Source organism: Heptranchias perlo, chromosome 29 (assembly GCF_035084215.1).
Source record: "Heptranchias perlo isolate sHepPer1 chromosome 29, sHepPer1.hap1, whole genome shotgun sequence".
Taxonomy (NCBI): domain Eukaryota; kingdom Metazoa; phylum Chordata; class Chondrichthyes; order Hexanchiformes; family Hexanchidae; genus Heptranchias; species Heptranchias perlo.
The window spans coordinates 17,330,795-17,345,463 of record NC_090353.1 but is presented as its reverse complement, the minus strand read 5'-3'; the positions used below and the strand labels follow the sequence as shown (position 1 = coordinate 17,345,463).

The 14,669-nt window shown below is 43.7% G+C and overlaps 1 protein-coding gene across 1 annotated transcript; it reads right to left on the bottom strand.

Moving 5' to 3' along the window:
* Positions 1-14,058: 14,058 nt before the first annotated feature.
* On the bottom strand, positions 14,059-14,340 carry LOC137299746 (cortexin-1-like). Its single transcript, XM_067968686.1, has one exon. It carries the CDS (start codon positions 14,338-14,340, stop codon positions 14,059-14,061), a length of 282 nt encoding a protein of 93 aa, XP_067824787.1.
* Between the last annotated feature and the right edge of the window lie 329 nt (positions 14,341-14,669).

The window sequence follows — 14,669 nt, the reverse complement described above, 5'->3', positions numbered from 1 at the left end:
GATAGGCCGGATCAGGCAAAAAGAAACAAAATAAATTACATAAAAAACCATTGCATGAAGTTAAAACACAAAATCAACCTAACTTTCCACCCTGCCCTGATGTCCGATGTCTCCCTCTCCGATCTCCCCCTCTTCACCCCTTGATTGGCATCTCATCCACCACCCTAAACATTCACTCCCTTCACCACCGGCGCACTGTGGCTGCAGTGTGCACCATCCACAGGATGCACTGCAGCAACTCGCCAAGGTTTCTTCGACAGCACCTCCCGAACCCGCGACCTCTACCACCTAGAAGGACAAGGGCAGCAGGCACATGGGAACAACACCACCTGCACGTTCCCCTCCAAGTCACACACCATCCCGACTTGGAAATATATCGCCGTTCCTTCGTCGTCGCTGGGTCAAAATCCTGGAACTCCCTTCCTAACAGCACTGTGGGAGAACCATCACCACACGGACTGCAGCGGTTCAAGAAGGCGGCTCACCACCACCTTCTCAAGGGCAATTAGGGATGGGCAATAAATGCCGGCCTCGCCAGCAACGCCCACATCCCATGAACGAATTTTTTTAAAACCCCGATCTCCCCCTCTTCACTCCCCTCTCCCCAATTTTCCCCTCTCCCCCTCTTCACCCCCCAACTTCCCCCCCACCCCACCCCGGCAATCAGGCTGGCTGCCGGGCACGGAACCCAGCGAGCAAGTTAATCCCCATTAATTACGATGCGATCGCGTCGGAAACGATAAGGGCTGTTTATTCCGGTTTGCCACGCGCACCTTCACCCCTCCCCCCCCCCACTCCCAACCCACCACCATTTCAAAATTGAGCCCGTTTATCTTAGAATTGTATAGAACCTTGGTTAGACCACACTAGGAGCACTGTGCACAGTCCTGGTCTCCAAATTATAGGAAGGTTTTAGAGGCATTGGACAAAGTGCAAAAAAGATTCACAAGGATGATACCAGAACTGAGAGGATATACTTATCAGGAAAGGCTGAACAGACTGGGGCTCTTTTCTTTAGAAAAGCGAAGGCTGAGGGGTGACCTGATAGAGGTCTTTAAGATAATGAAAGGGTTTGATAGGGTAGACATAGAGAAAATGTTTCCACTCGTGGGGGAGTCCAAAACTAGAGGTTATAAATATAAGATAATCGCTAATAAATCCAATAGGGAATTCAGGAGAAACTTCTTTACTCAAAGAGTGGTAAGAATGTGGAACATGTTATCATAAGGAGTAGTTTAAGCAAATAGCATAGATGCATTTAAAGGGAAGCTAGATAAGCACACAAGGGAGAAAGGAATAGAAGGGTTTGCTGATTGGTTTAGATGATATAGGGAGGGAGGAGGCTTGTGTGGAGCATAAATGGCGGCATAGACCAGTCGGGCCGAATGGCCTGTTTCTGTGCTGTATACTCGATGTAATTCAATGGTATCTTTTACATCCACCTGAGAGGGCAGACGGTTTAACGGCTCATCCAAAAGATAGCACCTCCGACGGTGAAGCACTCCCTCAGTACTGCGCTGGAGTGTCCGCCTGGATTTTGTACTCAAGTCTCTGGAGTGGGACTTGAATCCACAACCTTCTGACTCAGTAGGTGAGAGTGCTACCACTGAGCCACAGCTGACACTGTGTTACCTGTTTGCCTGGTATTGCCCCAGTAATTGTTGAGTTAACTCAACATTAACTCAACTCAACACCCAGTGTTACCCATGTATTAAGCCACTACTTCCTGATAGCTCCGTATTGCCCAAGTGTTACCCAGCGTCACCCTAGTATGGCCCAGCACTTTCCCTGTCGTTCCCCAGTAGAGTCTACCTTATCCCAGAATTGTCCCAGTGTTACCCCAGTAATATTGCAGTATTTTCCCAACATTACTCCAGTATTATGCCAGCGTTACCCTAGCATTACCCCATAGAATGCTTCAATGGTATTGGGTTGAATGAACAAGCCTCATACAACTGGCCATGATATAGCATGGTTGCATTAATTATAGTGTTCCTATACGTAAGGTTATGTCTGAAATATTATGTTTATTTAATCTGAAATATTTAATTTCATCAACATTAATGTAAAACCTTTTAATAAGTTTTCCTCAAGCTGAAGTGGCCTGAATTAAAATGGATTCTGAAGAATTTAATTATTTAATTACACAAAAACTGCTTCCCACAAACAGACCAAGGGACACTTATTTTTAAATATTTTCAACTTTATTTAAGGACTAGTTAAGAAATACAACACATCAACCAACTCCCATGCACACACATACATGTAGAAAACACCTAACCCATACAGCACTCATATCCACAGAGTTGCACTTTCACCGTGTGTTCCTGCGGACTGTTAGTCACAAAGGGAATGGAATTATCTCAAAATCGCACAGTGCCAAACATCATCAAACTTCTAACTGACAACATTTCAGAACAGCACAGAGCTTTACACTGAGAGCAGCACCACACAAAATACAGGCCCTTTAATCAGCAAATGAATCCTCGGCTTTACTGAGATTTCGCCGTGGTGACTGTATGGGGAGTGAGGGCCTTTCCATTTCATTGTTCGTAAACACGCATCGACTCTTATTATACACGCACCCACTTAAAACCACCCACACTCAAAAATCTTTCAGCAGCGGTTGCCATGTGAACGCCTCCGACAATGTGCTTGCTTTCCCTGTAAAAATAACACTTTCCACATCTCTGACACTGCACTAGGGTTATAATTAATGCCCTGGTACTTCTGGAATACTGGATACTTCCCACACTGTGACATCAATACAGACACTGCAATAAATCTGTAATTTATTATCTTCTGACATTATTCATCCAGTGCGTTTAATCACAAACAACATCACTGACAATTCTTCAACTGTGTAAGGTTGCTCGCTGCAATTTGTGATGAAGCATCAGCAACCCATTCTGTCCAAATAAATCAGCAAAAAAATTACAGCTTGTTTAAGGCTGATCCCTGGGTGTACATTGGTTGCTGGGGGTGTACACTGCGACTGGTCTGAGACTGATCACTAGGTGTACACTGGTTACTGGGGGTGTACACTGGTTACTGGGGGTGTACGCTGGTTACTGGGGGTGTACGCTGTGACTGGTCTGTGACTGATCCCTGGGTGTACACTGCGACTGGTCTGTGACTGATCCCTGGGTGTACACTGGTTACTGGGGGTGTACACTGGTTACTGGGGGTGTACACTGGTTACTGGGGGTGTACGCTGTGACTGGTCTGTGACTGATCCCTGGGTATACACTGCGACTGGTCTGTGACTGATCCCTGGGTGTACACTGGTTACTGGGGGTGTACACTGGTTACTGGGGGTGTACACTGGTTACTGGGGGTGTACGCTGTGACTGGTCTGTGACTGATCCCTGGGTATACACTGCGACTGGTCTGTGACTGATCCCTGGGTATACACTGCGACTGGTCTGTGACTGATCCCTGGGTATACACTGCGACTGGTCTGTGACTGATCCCTGGGTATACACTGCGACTGGTCTGTGACTGATCCCTGGGTATACACTGCGACTGGTCTGTGACTGATCCCTGGGTATACACTGCGACTGGTCTGTGACTGATCCCTGGGTATACACTGCGACTGGTCTGTGACTGATCCCTGGGTGTACACTGCGACTGGTCTGTGACTGATCCCTGGGTATACACTGCGACTGGTCTGAGACTGATCCCTGGGTGTACACTGCGACTGGTCTGTGACTGATCCCTGGGTGTACACTGCGACTGGTCTGAGACTGATCCCTGGGTGTACACTGCGACTGGTCTGTGACTGATCCCTGGGTATACACTGCGACTGGTCTGTGACTGATCCCTGGGTGTACACTGTTATCAGCTCAAATGGGCATTTTTTAGCCACTGGATACAGGGGACAGAGCAGAATCACTGACTGTTAACTCCCCCCTGCTTTTCTGATCTGGGCGGGTTCAGATATCATCAGTAGAAGAATAGCTCAACCATTCAGATAACACACCCGACCTAGACAGCTGGGGAGTCCAAATCAATGCTGAAACTGTGAGGTGGTACCTGTGACTGAATCTAGTTTTACATCCCTCAACACGGTGCTCATTTTAAACAGGTAACTTGTTCTCCATGTTTGTGTTTATAGAGGGATACACAGTGTTGCCTTTCTTACACTAACACACACAGCTGACAAAAGCCACAAGCACACAGAATGCAGCTCATACAATTTACCGTCAATGGTTATATCATTTGTCAGAGGTTGTTACTAGAATTCAAGCATGTTATAGATTCTGGCAAAGTTTTCACCGCGTTAGATAGACACAGAGCTCCACTACAGATAACCATTGGCAACAGTATACGTTGTGCAGTCGCTGAAGTATTTGTGCAAAAGAGGAAGCCAGGCAGAGTGGAGTAGAACATGCACCTAGAGAGAGGCCAGCCTGGAACCCCGCACTAGTGCAAGATCAAAGTAGGCATTACTGACAAGGAAAACCCAACGCTTCACAGGTTATACCTCACCTCAGAATAAAGTCAAACACACCAGAGTTTGACAATTCACTTCTTTTCCAAACAGTCCTTGGGAGCCAAGTGTTTCATGTTATCATAATGGGCATCCCATAACAACAGAAACAGGACAAGTAAAATTTAGGAACCAAGGCCCAAGTGACAGAGAGTGAGAGAGAAGTCTAAGACATAGTCCTAAATTATTGTTTTTTTGGACCTAGGAAGCCCCCGAGTCTAAGGGATCAGTCGGGTGGGGGAAGCACCAACAGCTCATTGTCCTCCCAAACACCAAGAAGCTCAAAGTACCTTTCTGCATCTCCCACCCAGTACCTAATAATGCCCTCTTCCCCCTTTCAGTTTACAACTACCTGCAAAGAAGTAACTCAATAAAAATAACCCAACCTATCTACAACAGTGAGGCACTGACTGTCCATCCTGCAGTTCATTTATCCACGAGTGCCCCGTCACCTTATCCGGACCATGGTTCAGACAATTAATGACAATTTAAAACAAGTCGTGTTTACTGAATACAGCACAAAAAGGAACAGAGTCAGCCACTATGTTAGGGTTTAGAGTTGGGCTAGACTTAGGGCTGGGGTTAAGTTTGGGGCTGGAGTTAGGATTAGGGCTAGGATTGTGGATGGGGTTTGCATTAGAGTTGGGGTAAGCCTATAGTTAAAGATAGTGTTGGATTAGGGTTGGGTTATGGTTGGGATAGATTTGGAGACGGGGTTAGGATTTGTGATGGGGTTTGCATTATAGTTGTTTTGAGACTAAGGTTAGGGCTATGGTTGTGGGTATCCAAGGGTTGTTAGAGTCCAGGGAACTATAGATCAATTAGCTTAATGTTGGTGGTAGGAAAGATAATGGAATCCTTACTCAAAGATGTAATAGAAAAACGCCTAGAAACCAAAAATATAATAAAGGATAATCAACACGGATTTCAAAAAGGAAGGTCATGCTTGACCATACTTATTGAATTCTTTGAAGAAGTAACAGAAAGGGTAGACAAGGATATGTAGTACATGTAATATATTTGGATTTTCAAAAGGCCTTCAATAAGGTACCAAATAGTAGACTCGTGATTAAGGTCACAGAACGTGGAGTCAGGGGACAGGTAGCAGAATGGATAGCAAGCTGGCTACAAAACAGAAACAGAGAGTAGGGGTTAAAGGTAGATACTCAGACTAGCAAAAGGTGGGAAGTGGTGTTCCACAAGGATTGGTGCTGGGACCACTGTTGTTCACCATTCATATGAACGATTTGGACTCGAATCGGAAGTACAATTTCAAAATTTGCGGATGACACCAAATTGGGGAGTGGAGTTAGTACTGAGGAGGACTGCGACAAAATACAGGAAGACATTAATAAACTTGCAGAATGGGCGTGTAACTGGCAAATTAATTTCAATACAGATAATTGTGAGGTGGTACATTTTGATAGGAAGAATAAGGAGGCCACATACTCCTTGGAAAATAAGAGTCTAAATGAGGTAGAGGAACAGCGGGATCTGGGGTACAGATACACAAATCACTAAAAGTAGCGACGCAGGTTAATAAGGCCATAAAAAAAAGCAAACCAAGCTCTCGGTTCATTTCTAGAGGGATAGAATTGAAAATCAGGGAAGTTGTGTTAAACTTGTGTAGAACTTTGGTTAGACCACACTTGGAGCACAGGGAACAGTTCTTGTCTCCATATTATAAAAAGGATATAGGGGCACTGAAGAAGGTGCAAAATAGATTTACTAGGCTGATACCAGAACTGAGAGATTATACCTATCAGGAAAGATTGAACAGGATGGGGCTCTTTTCTCTAGAAAAGAGAAGACTGAGGGGTGACCTGATAGAGGTCTTTAAGATTATGAAAGAGTTTGATAGGGTAGACGGAAAGAAGATGTTTCAACTTGCGTTGGAGACCAGAACTAGGGGCCATAAATATAAGATAGTCACTAATAAATCCAACAGAGAATTCAGGAGAAACTTCTTTACCCAGAGAGTGATTAGAATGTGGAACTCGCTCCCACAAGGAGTAGTTGAGGCAACTAGCATAGAGGCATTTAAGGGGAAGCTAGATAAACACATAAGGGAGAAAGGAATAGAAGGATATGATGATAGGGTTAAATGAAGGAGGGAGGGAGGAGGCTCGTGTGGAGCATAAACACCAGCATGGACCAGTTGGGCCGAATGGCCTGTTTCTGCGCTGTACATTCTATGTAATGCTATGTAGTTAGAATTAGGGTTAGGAGTGTGTCAGGTTTGGGGTTGGGGTTAGGATTGCATTCGGGTTAGAGTTATGTTTGAATTAGGTTGGAGCATTATACAAAGAAAATTCACTTTCAATCCTTAGTCTTTTAAAGCTAAAATAATTCACTACATCAAACTGCTGTACAATATCATGGCCATTACGTCACTGGATGTCATTGATGGACACCAGTCTGTACCTCTTGGTCTTATGTCTTGCTTTGCTGTAAAACGACAGCCCCGATCCCCGATATTTACTCGGAGCCGGGGTTGGGGGGGGGTGGAATTTCGGACGGGAAGACCGTTTCCCGCACATCCTGCTGATTTTGACGGTAGGACGTCTTTTACATTTTTTTAAACAGGTTTCACACCCGATAGCCAGCCAGATTGACAGGGGGAGCGATCGGGGTCTTGGGGTTTGGATGGGGGGGGGGAGACTAATCGCGGGGGTGTGATGGGGGGAGTCGGACATTGAGGGGGATAAAATGAGCAGTCGGAGATCGCGGGGTTAGTGGGAGTCAGACATCGCAGGGGGTGGAGGAGTCGGACATTGCGGAGGAGTGGGGGGAAGTCAGACATAGCAGGGGGGTGAGGGGAGTCGGATATTGCGGAGGGGTGGGGGGGAGTCAGACATCACGGGGGGTGGGGGAGTCGGATATTGCGGAGGGGTGGGGGGGAGTCAGACATCGCGGGGGATGGGGGAGTCGGATATTGCGGAGGGGTGGGAGGGAGCCAGACATAGCAGGGGGTGGGGGTCAGAGGAGTTGGAGATTGTGAGGGGGAGTTAGCAGTCAGAGATTGTGGAGTGGGTAAAGAAGTTTTAGCTTGGTGGGGGGGGCCAGGGGAAGCACTTCTGCTCCTCCTGGCCCACAAGCAGTGCTGTAAATGCACATACCTCATGGATCCGGCCCTCCCTTTACCTACAGAAATTCCCGTGACCTGAGAAACCCAGCCCCCATGGGTTAAAAATTAAAATTTAGGTAAAATGGAGGCACGCAGCCACCTTAAAATATTTTACTGGCCTACCCGCCTCCTGAGAGCTGGTTGGTCTCCTAGCCCCCCAACCCGCCTCCGTTAAAACCGAAAGTGGGCGGGTTGGGGTTGGGTTTGAGAAACATAAAATTTTTATCTCCCACCCGCCCCCAGCCCACCTGTTCTTGGGGGTTAAAATTCCCCCGCAACACCTCTCAAATCCCGAGAGATCAGTGTTGATGATCAGCGGATTGTTCTAACAATCTGCATTGAACGAACAACTAAACTTCAAGGGAGGAGCTGACCTCTAACATCAACGGAACAATTGGTTTTGAATAAAGTACGGATTTGACAAAAGTTGTGTCGTACCTCCGCTGGGATCTATGGCAACCCCAGTGACCCAAATTATCCACCTTACAATCCGGGAGCACCCCCAAAGCTTGGGTTGGGACACCCATCTCTGTCATTACATCAGATCATCCCAGAGGATGGAATTATCCCATAGGGAATTAGACAGCTGTGTAGCTGGAGAGAGCGAGGCTGGCCATTCCCCTCTCTACTCTTAATTAGTTTCACTAAGTGAACCATTTCCTTTGTCAGGAGCATCCAACGTCTATTGATTTCATGCAGCTCAATCACTTGAGCACAAAATGAAATCAATAAATTCAAATCAAGGAATCCAATTGCCCAGAAAACAGACATTACTGCACAGTAACAGCCCGCTGAGCAGATCACGAACAGTACTTTTAATAAGTCTGTTCAATCTGAGAATTAATTTGAAAGCTCTGCCATTTCTTAATAGCTATAAAGAACCTTCCAGTGTAGAGTGGAGCAATAACTGGTCCATGGTCTGCGCTGTGCCTTGTGTTAATGTTATTCTCAGTCCCCAAGCCCAGCCTAGAGCCCACTGGAACCTTAACTACAAACAGAATGAGTGATTCTGCGGGATTACCAATTAGTGTCAGTTTCGATCGCCTGAGGGGGTCGGAGAGGGATTTTCTATTTTTTTTCCCTCTCCCAGTAGATCACATGGCTCCGGGTGGGTGGGGAGTGTATACATAAGGCATCAAAACTGCGTGGGACAGGCTGGATGGACCAGTAGGTCTTTTCCTGTCCATCATTTTTCCTATGTTCGTATGTTTTGTGCAATGGACACACGTCCATTAGGAGCTGGGATGACACGCCCCTATATCTCACTTAACATAAACCCTTACAGACAGGAGAATTTCATCCTATCAGTCTGGGCTGGAATTGAACAAGGTGCCGCGGAGGAAACTTGTTGATAAAATGAAGGCATAGGGTATTAAAGGGGATGTGTCTAGCATGGGTAGGAAGTTAGTTAAAGAACAGGAAACAGATTAGTGGTTAGTGGATGTTTTTCAGGCAGGAGGGATGTAAACAGTGGTGTCCTTACAGGTCAGCTGTTGGGATCACTGCTCTTCTCAATTATATATATATAAATGATCTGGACTTGGGTTTAGGAGGCACAACATTAAAAGTTGCAGATGGCACAAAAATAGGGAGCATGGTTATCTGTGAGATGAAGTGTAAGAGACTTTAGGAGGGCACAGACTGTTAGTAGATTGGGCAGATAGGTGAAATTCAGCGTGGAGTAACGTGAAGTGTTAGGATTTGGGAAGAAGAATGAGAGGACGCACACACTAAATGGTAAAACTTTAAAAGGAATAGAGGAGCAGAGAGACTTAGGGGTTCAGATCTTTAAAAGTGGGAGGACAAGTTAATGAAGCTGTAAAAAAAAGCATGTGGGACCCTGGGCTTTCTAAATAGGGGTGCAGAGTACATTAAGATAGAAACAGAATTCATATGGATTAAGACAAAGGATAAAAAGGGAATGATCACGTTAATAGTTATATTCTACAGACCACCTAATAGTGGAAGGAAAGTGGGGGATGAAATATGTAGACAAATCTATGAAATAAGTAAAAAACATTGAATAATAATCATGAAAGAGTTCAACTACCCCCAAATAAACTGGCAAGAAGAGGTAGGGAAGGGAGAAAGTGGAATGGAGTTTTTACAGTGTGTACAGGACTCCTTTCTTACCCAGTATGTGAGAAGCCCAACAAGAGAGGAATCACTGCTGGATCGAGTAATGGGAAATAAACCAGAGCAGATAATAGAAGCATAGGGGAACATCTAGGCAATAGCGATCATAACATAATATGGTTCAAAATAATGATTGAGAAAGACACAACTAAGACAAAGACTAAAATAATAGATTGGAAAAAAGCTAATTTTGAGGGGATAAGATTGAACTAAGACAGGTAAACTGGAAAAAAAAATTGACAGAAAAAGAACAGCAGTGGGTAATGTTTAAAATGGTGATCAATAGGAGAAATCTATTCCTCTAAAAAGCAAGAACAAACTAGCCAATAGATGAAAAAAGAGATAAGGGTAAAATTGAAATTAAAGAAAAAGGCACACCCAGAGTACATAGACAATAAAGGAGAGGATGACAAAAGGGAATATGAAGAGGTTAGGAAAGAAGTAAAAAAAAATTGGGAAAGCAAAGAGGAACTACAAAATTAAATTGTCAAGGAATATAAAAAGAAATAGTAAAGTATTCTACAGACTCATAAATAACTAAAGAAAAATCAGGATAGGGCCACTAAGGGATGCACAAGATAAACTCACAGGTAATGACAGCAAAATGACAAAAATACTGAATAGTTACTTTGGCTTCCTTTTTACCAGGGAGACTAATAAAGTGGGCAGGACATTAGAAGAAGAGATCAAAAAAGATATCAAAACATTTTAGATAGAAAGGGGGGAGATAATTGATAAACTAATTAGGGAGGATAGGACCCCTGGTCCGGATGGATTGAATCGGTGAATGTTAAAAGAAGTTAGAGAGGAGATAGCAGAGGCACTATTACAGATATATATAAAATTCACTAGAAAAGGGAATAGTGCCAGAGGACTGGCAGACAGCTAATGTTATTCCTATATTTAAAAAGGGAGATAGAACAAGTCCAGGGAACTATAGACCAATGAGTTTAACATCGGTAGTAAGAAAAATAATGGAACCTTAACTCAAAGATGTAATAGAAAGACATCTAGAGAATGAAATTATAATAAAGAATAGTCAACACGGATTTCAGAAGGGAAAGTCATGCTTGACCAACCTTCTTTGAAGAAGTAACAGAAAGAGTAGACAAGAGTAATGCAGTAGATGTAATATATTTGGATTTTCAAAAGGCCTTCGGTAAGGCACCGCATTGTAGATTCATGACTAAGGTCAGAATATGTGGAGTCAGGGGACAGGTAGCAGAATGGATAGTAAGTTGGCTACAAAACAGAAAACAGAGAGTAGGGGTTAAGGGTAGCTACTCAGACCGGCAAAAGGGATCGGTGCTGGGGCCACTGTTGTTCTCAATTTACATTAACAATTTGGATTCGGGAATCGGAAGTACAATTTCAAAATTTGCATCGACAACAAATTGGAGGGTGTAGTTAATATAAAGGAAGAATGCGTCAAAATGCAAGAGGACATTAATAAACATGCAGAATAGGCATGTAATTGGCAAATGAATTTCAATATAGATAAGTGAGGTGGTGCATTTTGGTAGGAAGAATAAGGAGGCCACATACTGCTTGGATAATAAGAGTCTAATTGGGATAGAGGAGCAAAGGGATCTTGGGGTACAGATACACAAATCACTAAAAGTAGTGACGCGGGTTAATAAGGCCATAAGAAAAGCCAAATTAAGCACTAGGGTTCATTTCTAGAGGGGCAGAATTGAAAAGCAAAGAAGTTATGTTAAACTTGTACAGAACCTTGGTTAGATCACACTTGGAGTATTGTGCACGGTTCTGATCTCCATATTGTAGAAAGGTTCTGGAGGCATTGGAGAGAGTGCAAAAAAGATTCACAAGGATGATACCAGAACTGAGAGGATATCCTTATCAGGAAAGGCTGAACAGGGTGGGATCTTTTCTCTGGAAAAGAGAAGGCTGAGGGGTGACCTGATAGAAGTCTTTAAGATAATGAAAGGGTTTGATAGGGTAGACGTAGAGCTATTTCCACTTGTGGGGAAGTCCAAAACTAGAGATCATAAATATAAAATAGTCTCTAATAAATCCAATAGGGAATTCAGGAGAAACTTCTTTACCCAAACAGTGGTAAGAATGTGGAAAGTGCTGCCACATGGAATAGTTGAGGCAAATAGCATAGATGCATTTAAGGGGAAGCTAGATAAACACATGAGGGGAAAGGAATAGAAGGTTTAGGTGAAGTAGAGCGGGAGGGGGCTCATGTGGAGCATAAGCGCCAGCACAGACTAGTTGGGCCGAATGGCCCATTTCTATGCTGTAGTTTCGATGTAACTCGATGCAAAACCAAAGAAGTGATGCTAAACTGATACAAATCATTGGACAGGCCACAGTTAGAATTTTGGGTCCGGTATTGGGCTTTTACAAGGGAAGTGGATAAATATTTGAAAAAGAAAAATTTTTAAGAGTATGAGGAAGGGGACAAATGGATTACTTTCAGAGAGCTGGCACAGGCCAAATGACCTCTTTCTGCGCTGTCAAATTCTATGATATTTGGTGAAAGACCAGTGTCTAACCCATCGCAACCAACCCCCCGCCCCCTACGCATGTTATGTCCAATATGACAAATACCTTTGAAAATATACCCATCTCACAGTATGTTTTTCCTACTCCCCATCCCTATCTGATGGGGGAATCCAGAACAATGGGGCACAATCTTAAAATTAGAGCTAAGCCATTGGGAGTGAAATCAGAGAGCATCTTTTCATACAAAAGTAGTAGGATAGTGGAAACCTAGAATTCCCTCCCCAAAAAGGCTCTAGATGCTGGGTCAATTGAAATTTTCTAGACTGAGATCGATAGATTTTGATTAGGTAAGGGTGTCAAGGTATACGGATCAAAGGTGGGTAAAGGGATTTGAGGTACAGATCAGCCATGATCAAATTGAATGCCGGTATGGGCTCGAGGGGCTGAATGACCTGTTCCTAGTTCTATTGATGCAGAATGTGAAGGGTAGTTTTGTATTAGTGAAGGCTATAGTGCAGACGCCAACCACAAACAAATGACCATATTCCCACCATCATAAATATTAAATTCATTGAGTAATCGTCTGGTTAATTTAAACGCTCCATTCAAACCTAACCAACGAAAGCCATATTTTGCCCTACGTGGTCCATTCTACATTGTAGGACTGTGTTTCCTAAATATATTTGACTTGTGCTTTTTAAAGTGTAGGTCCTGTATAATATAGGTCCTATATAAGTGTACAAAATAAAGTTTAAGTTAGCTTTAAAAGGAGATTTCTGTGTGCACACATGCACAATGTAGCTTCAAGTCTCTGAGGTATCGCTTTTAAGACTGGCCTACGTGAGACCTTGTGATTCATTTTAGGAGTCATAAGGACAATACAGGTCCAATTAGCCACTGAGAATCATAAGGCTGGATTTAACCAGGATTGGTTCCGTGTAAATTAGATCCAGTTCTTTCCACTTTAAACTGAAAAGTCAATGACTCTTTCGAATCAGTACCAGATCTCTCTCAGTAAGTTCAGGCATCTTGAAAACTCAATCCCTTACGAGCAATCTGCCTGCAAATTCCAAGAGACCTGAGGAGCAAGCTCCCTCAGTCAATATACGGCACAACTGAGTAATCAAAAGAGCTTTTAGAGACTGAAAACACAACAGTCTGTTCAAATATAACACTAACCAAGAGAGCTTGTGGTGTGTTTGTAAACTTTTTAGGTCACCTAACTATTCAAAGAATTTGGTATAATTTGCTTTTTTTTCCCCCAGATCTTGGAGCTAGATTGTGAAATGAATCAGCAATTCTTCCCACTCTCTCTCTCTCTATCTCTCTCTTTCTCTCAATTTCTCTGCTCCCTTCCTAACCAGAAATCACATTTCAGTTTTCCAGAGTTACCACAAACAACCCTGAGCCCTTCTCAAAGTTAATGCAATTCTCTCTTGCAATCAGAAGGCTCAATCATTGTTGATGAGACAACCAGGAAAAGACTGACAAAGTTTCAGAATACAGACGATAAAGAGGCACAGTCATTGGGTTGAGGGACAAGTCCCAGCAGCCCTAGGTTCCAGAGCTGGGCAAGTGGTGACTCTGCCATACACCAGTCATAAGCTGATGTCATTCAGTGAGTGACATCATTGCATCACGTGTACAGTGTTTTAAAACAGTTAGCAAGCACAAGAAAGAGATTGTACCTGGACAGAAATGCAAGCTCGAGAAAGAGATTGTACAAGAATGCCCCTTAAAAATATTAAAGAAAAAATTATTTGTAAAAATAAACAGAAAAGAAAATTAGCAGCTGAGCAGAGGCGATGTTTTCAGAATCTCACTCCTGACTTCACACCAAGGCATAGTCAAACTGTCCCCTCTCCAGCCCTTCTTTGCCTTCGGACCATGATGAAGCAGGCATCCTACTGTAGGGATCCAGCAATATCCGAAAACACCGGACCACCAGGATTATCAGGAAAACCAAAAGGAAAATGACAAATGCGAACACGGTTTTTTGCTCGGCCCCCATGGGCACGGAGTGGGTGGTGTCCCCAACGATATCCATGGACGTTGAAGCCAGCAGTTCATCATCTACTGTAGACACGTCATTCATTGTGGCAGCATCATTCATCGCCAGGCCGGCTCGTGCTGGGCTGCTAATTAGCTCTTCAAAATTTGAAGAGTGGATCCTTTATGCTTCATTAGACTGCCAAGGTCACACCAGCAGATCGAGCTATTTACTCCCTCTGCAAAACAATAAACAGGACAGTTAACCCGTTGAAGATACTTCTCCCCAAGCTCCAAAAACATTCAAATTCTCCATTTTCTCCAGGGTTTACCCAGAACCTTCCATTAAGGCTCCAAATTAATGTACGCATTCAGTCGGACACCCAGCATGCAGGATTTTCTTTTTAAAAACACAATTTTTGGACTGTAGAACTCTACAGGGAAGAAGGTCAC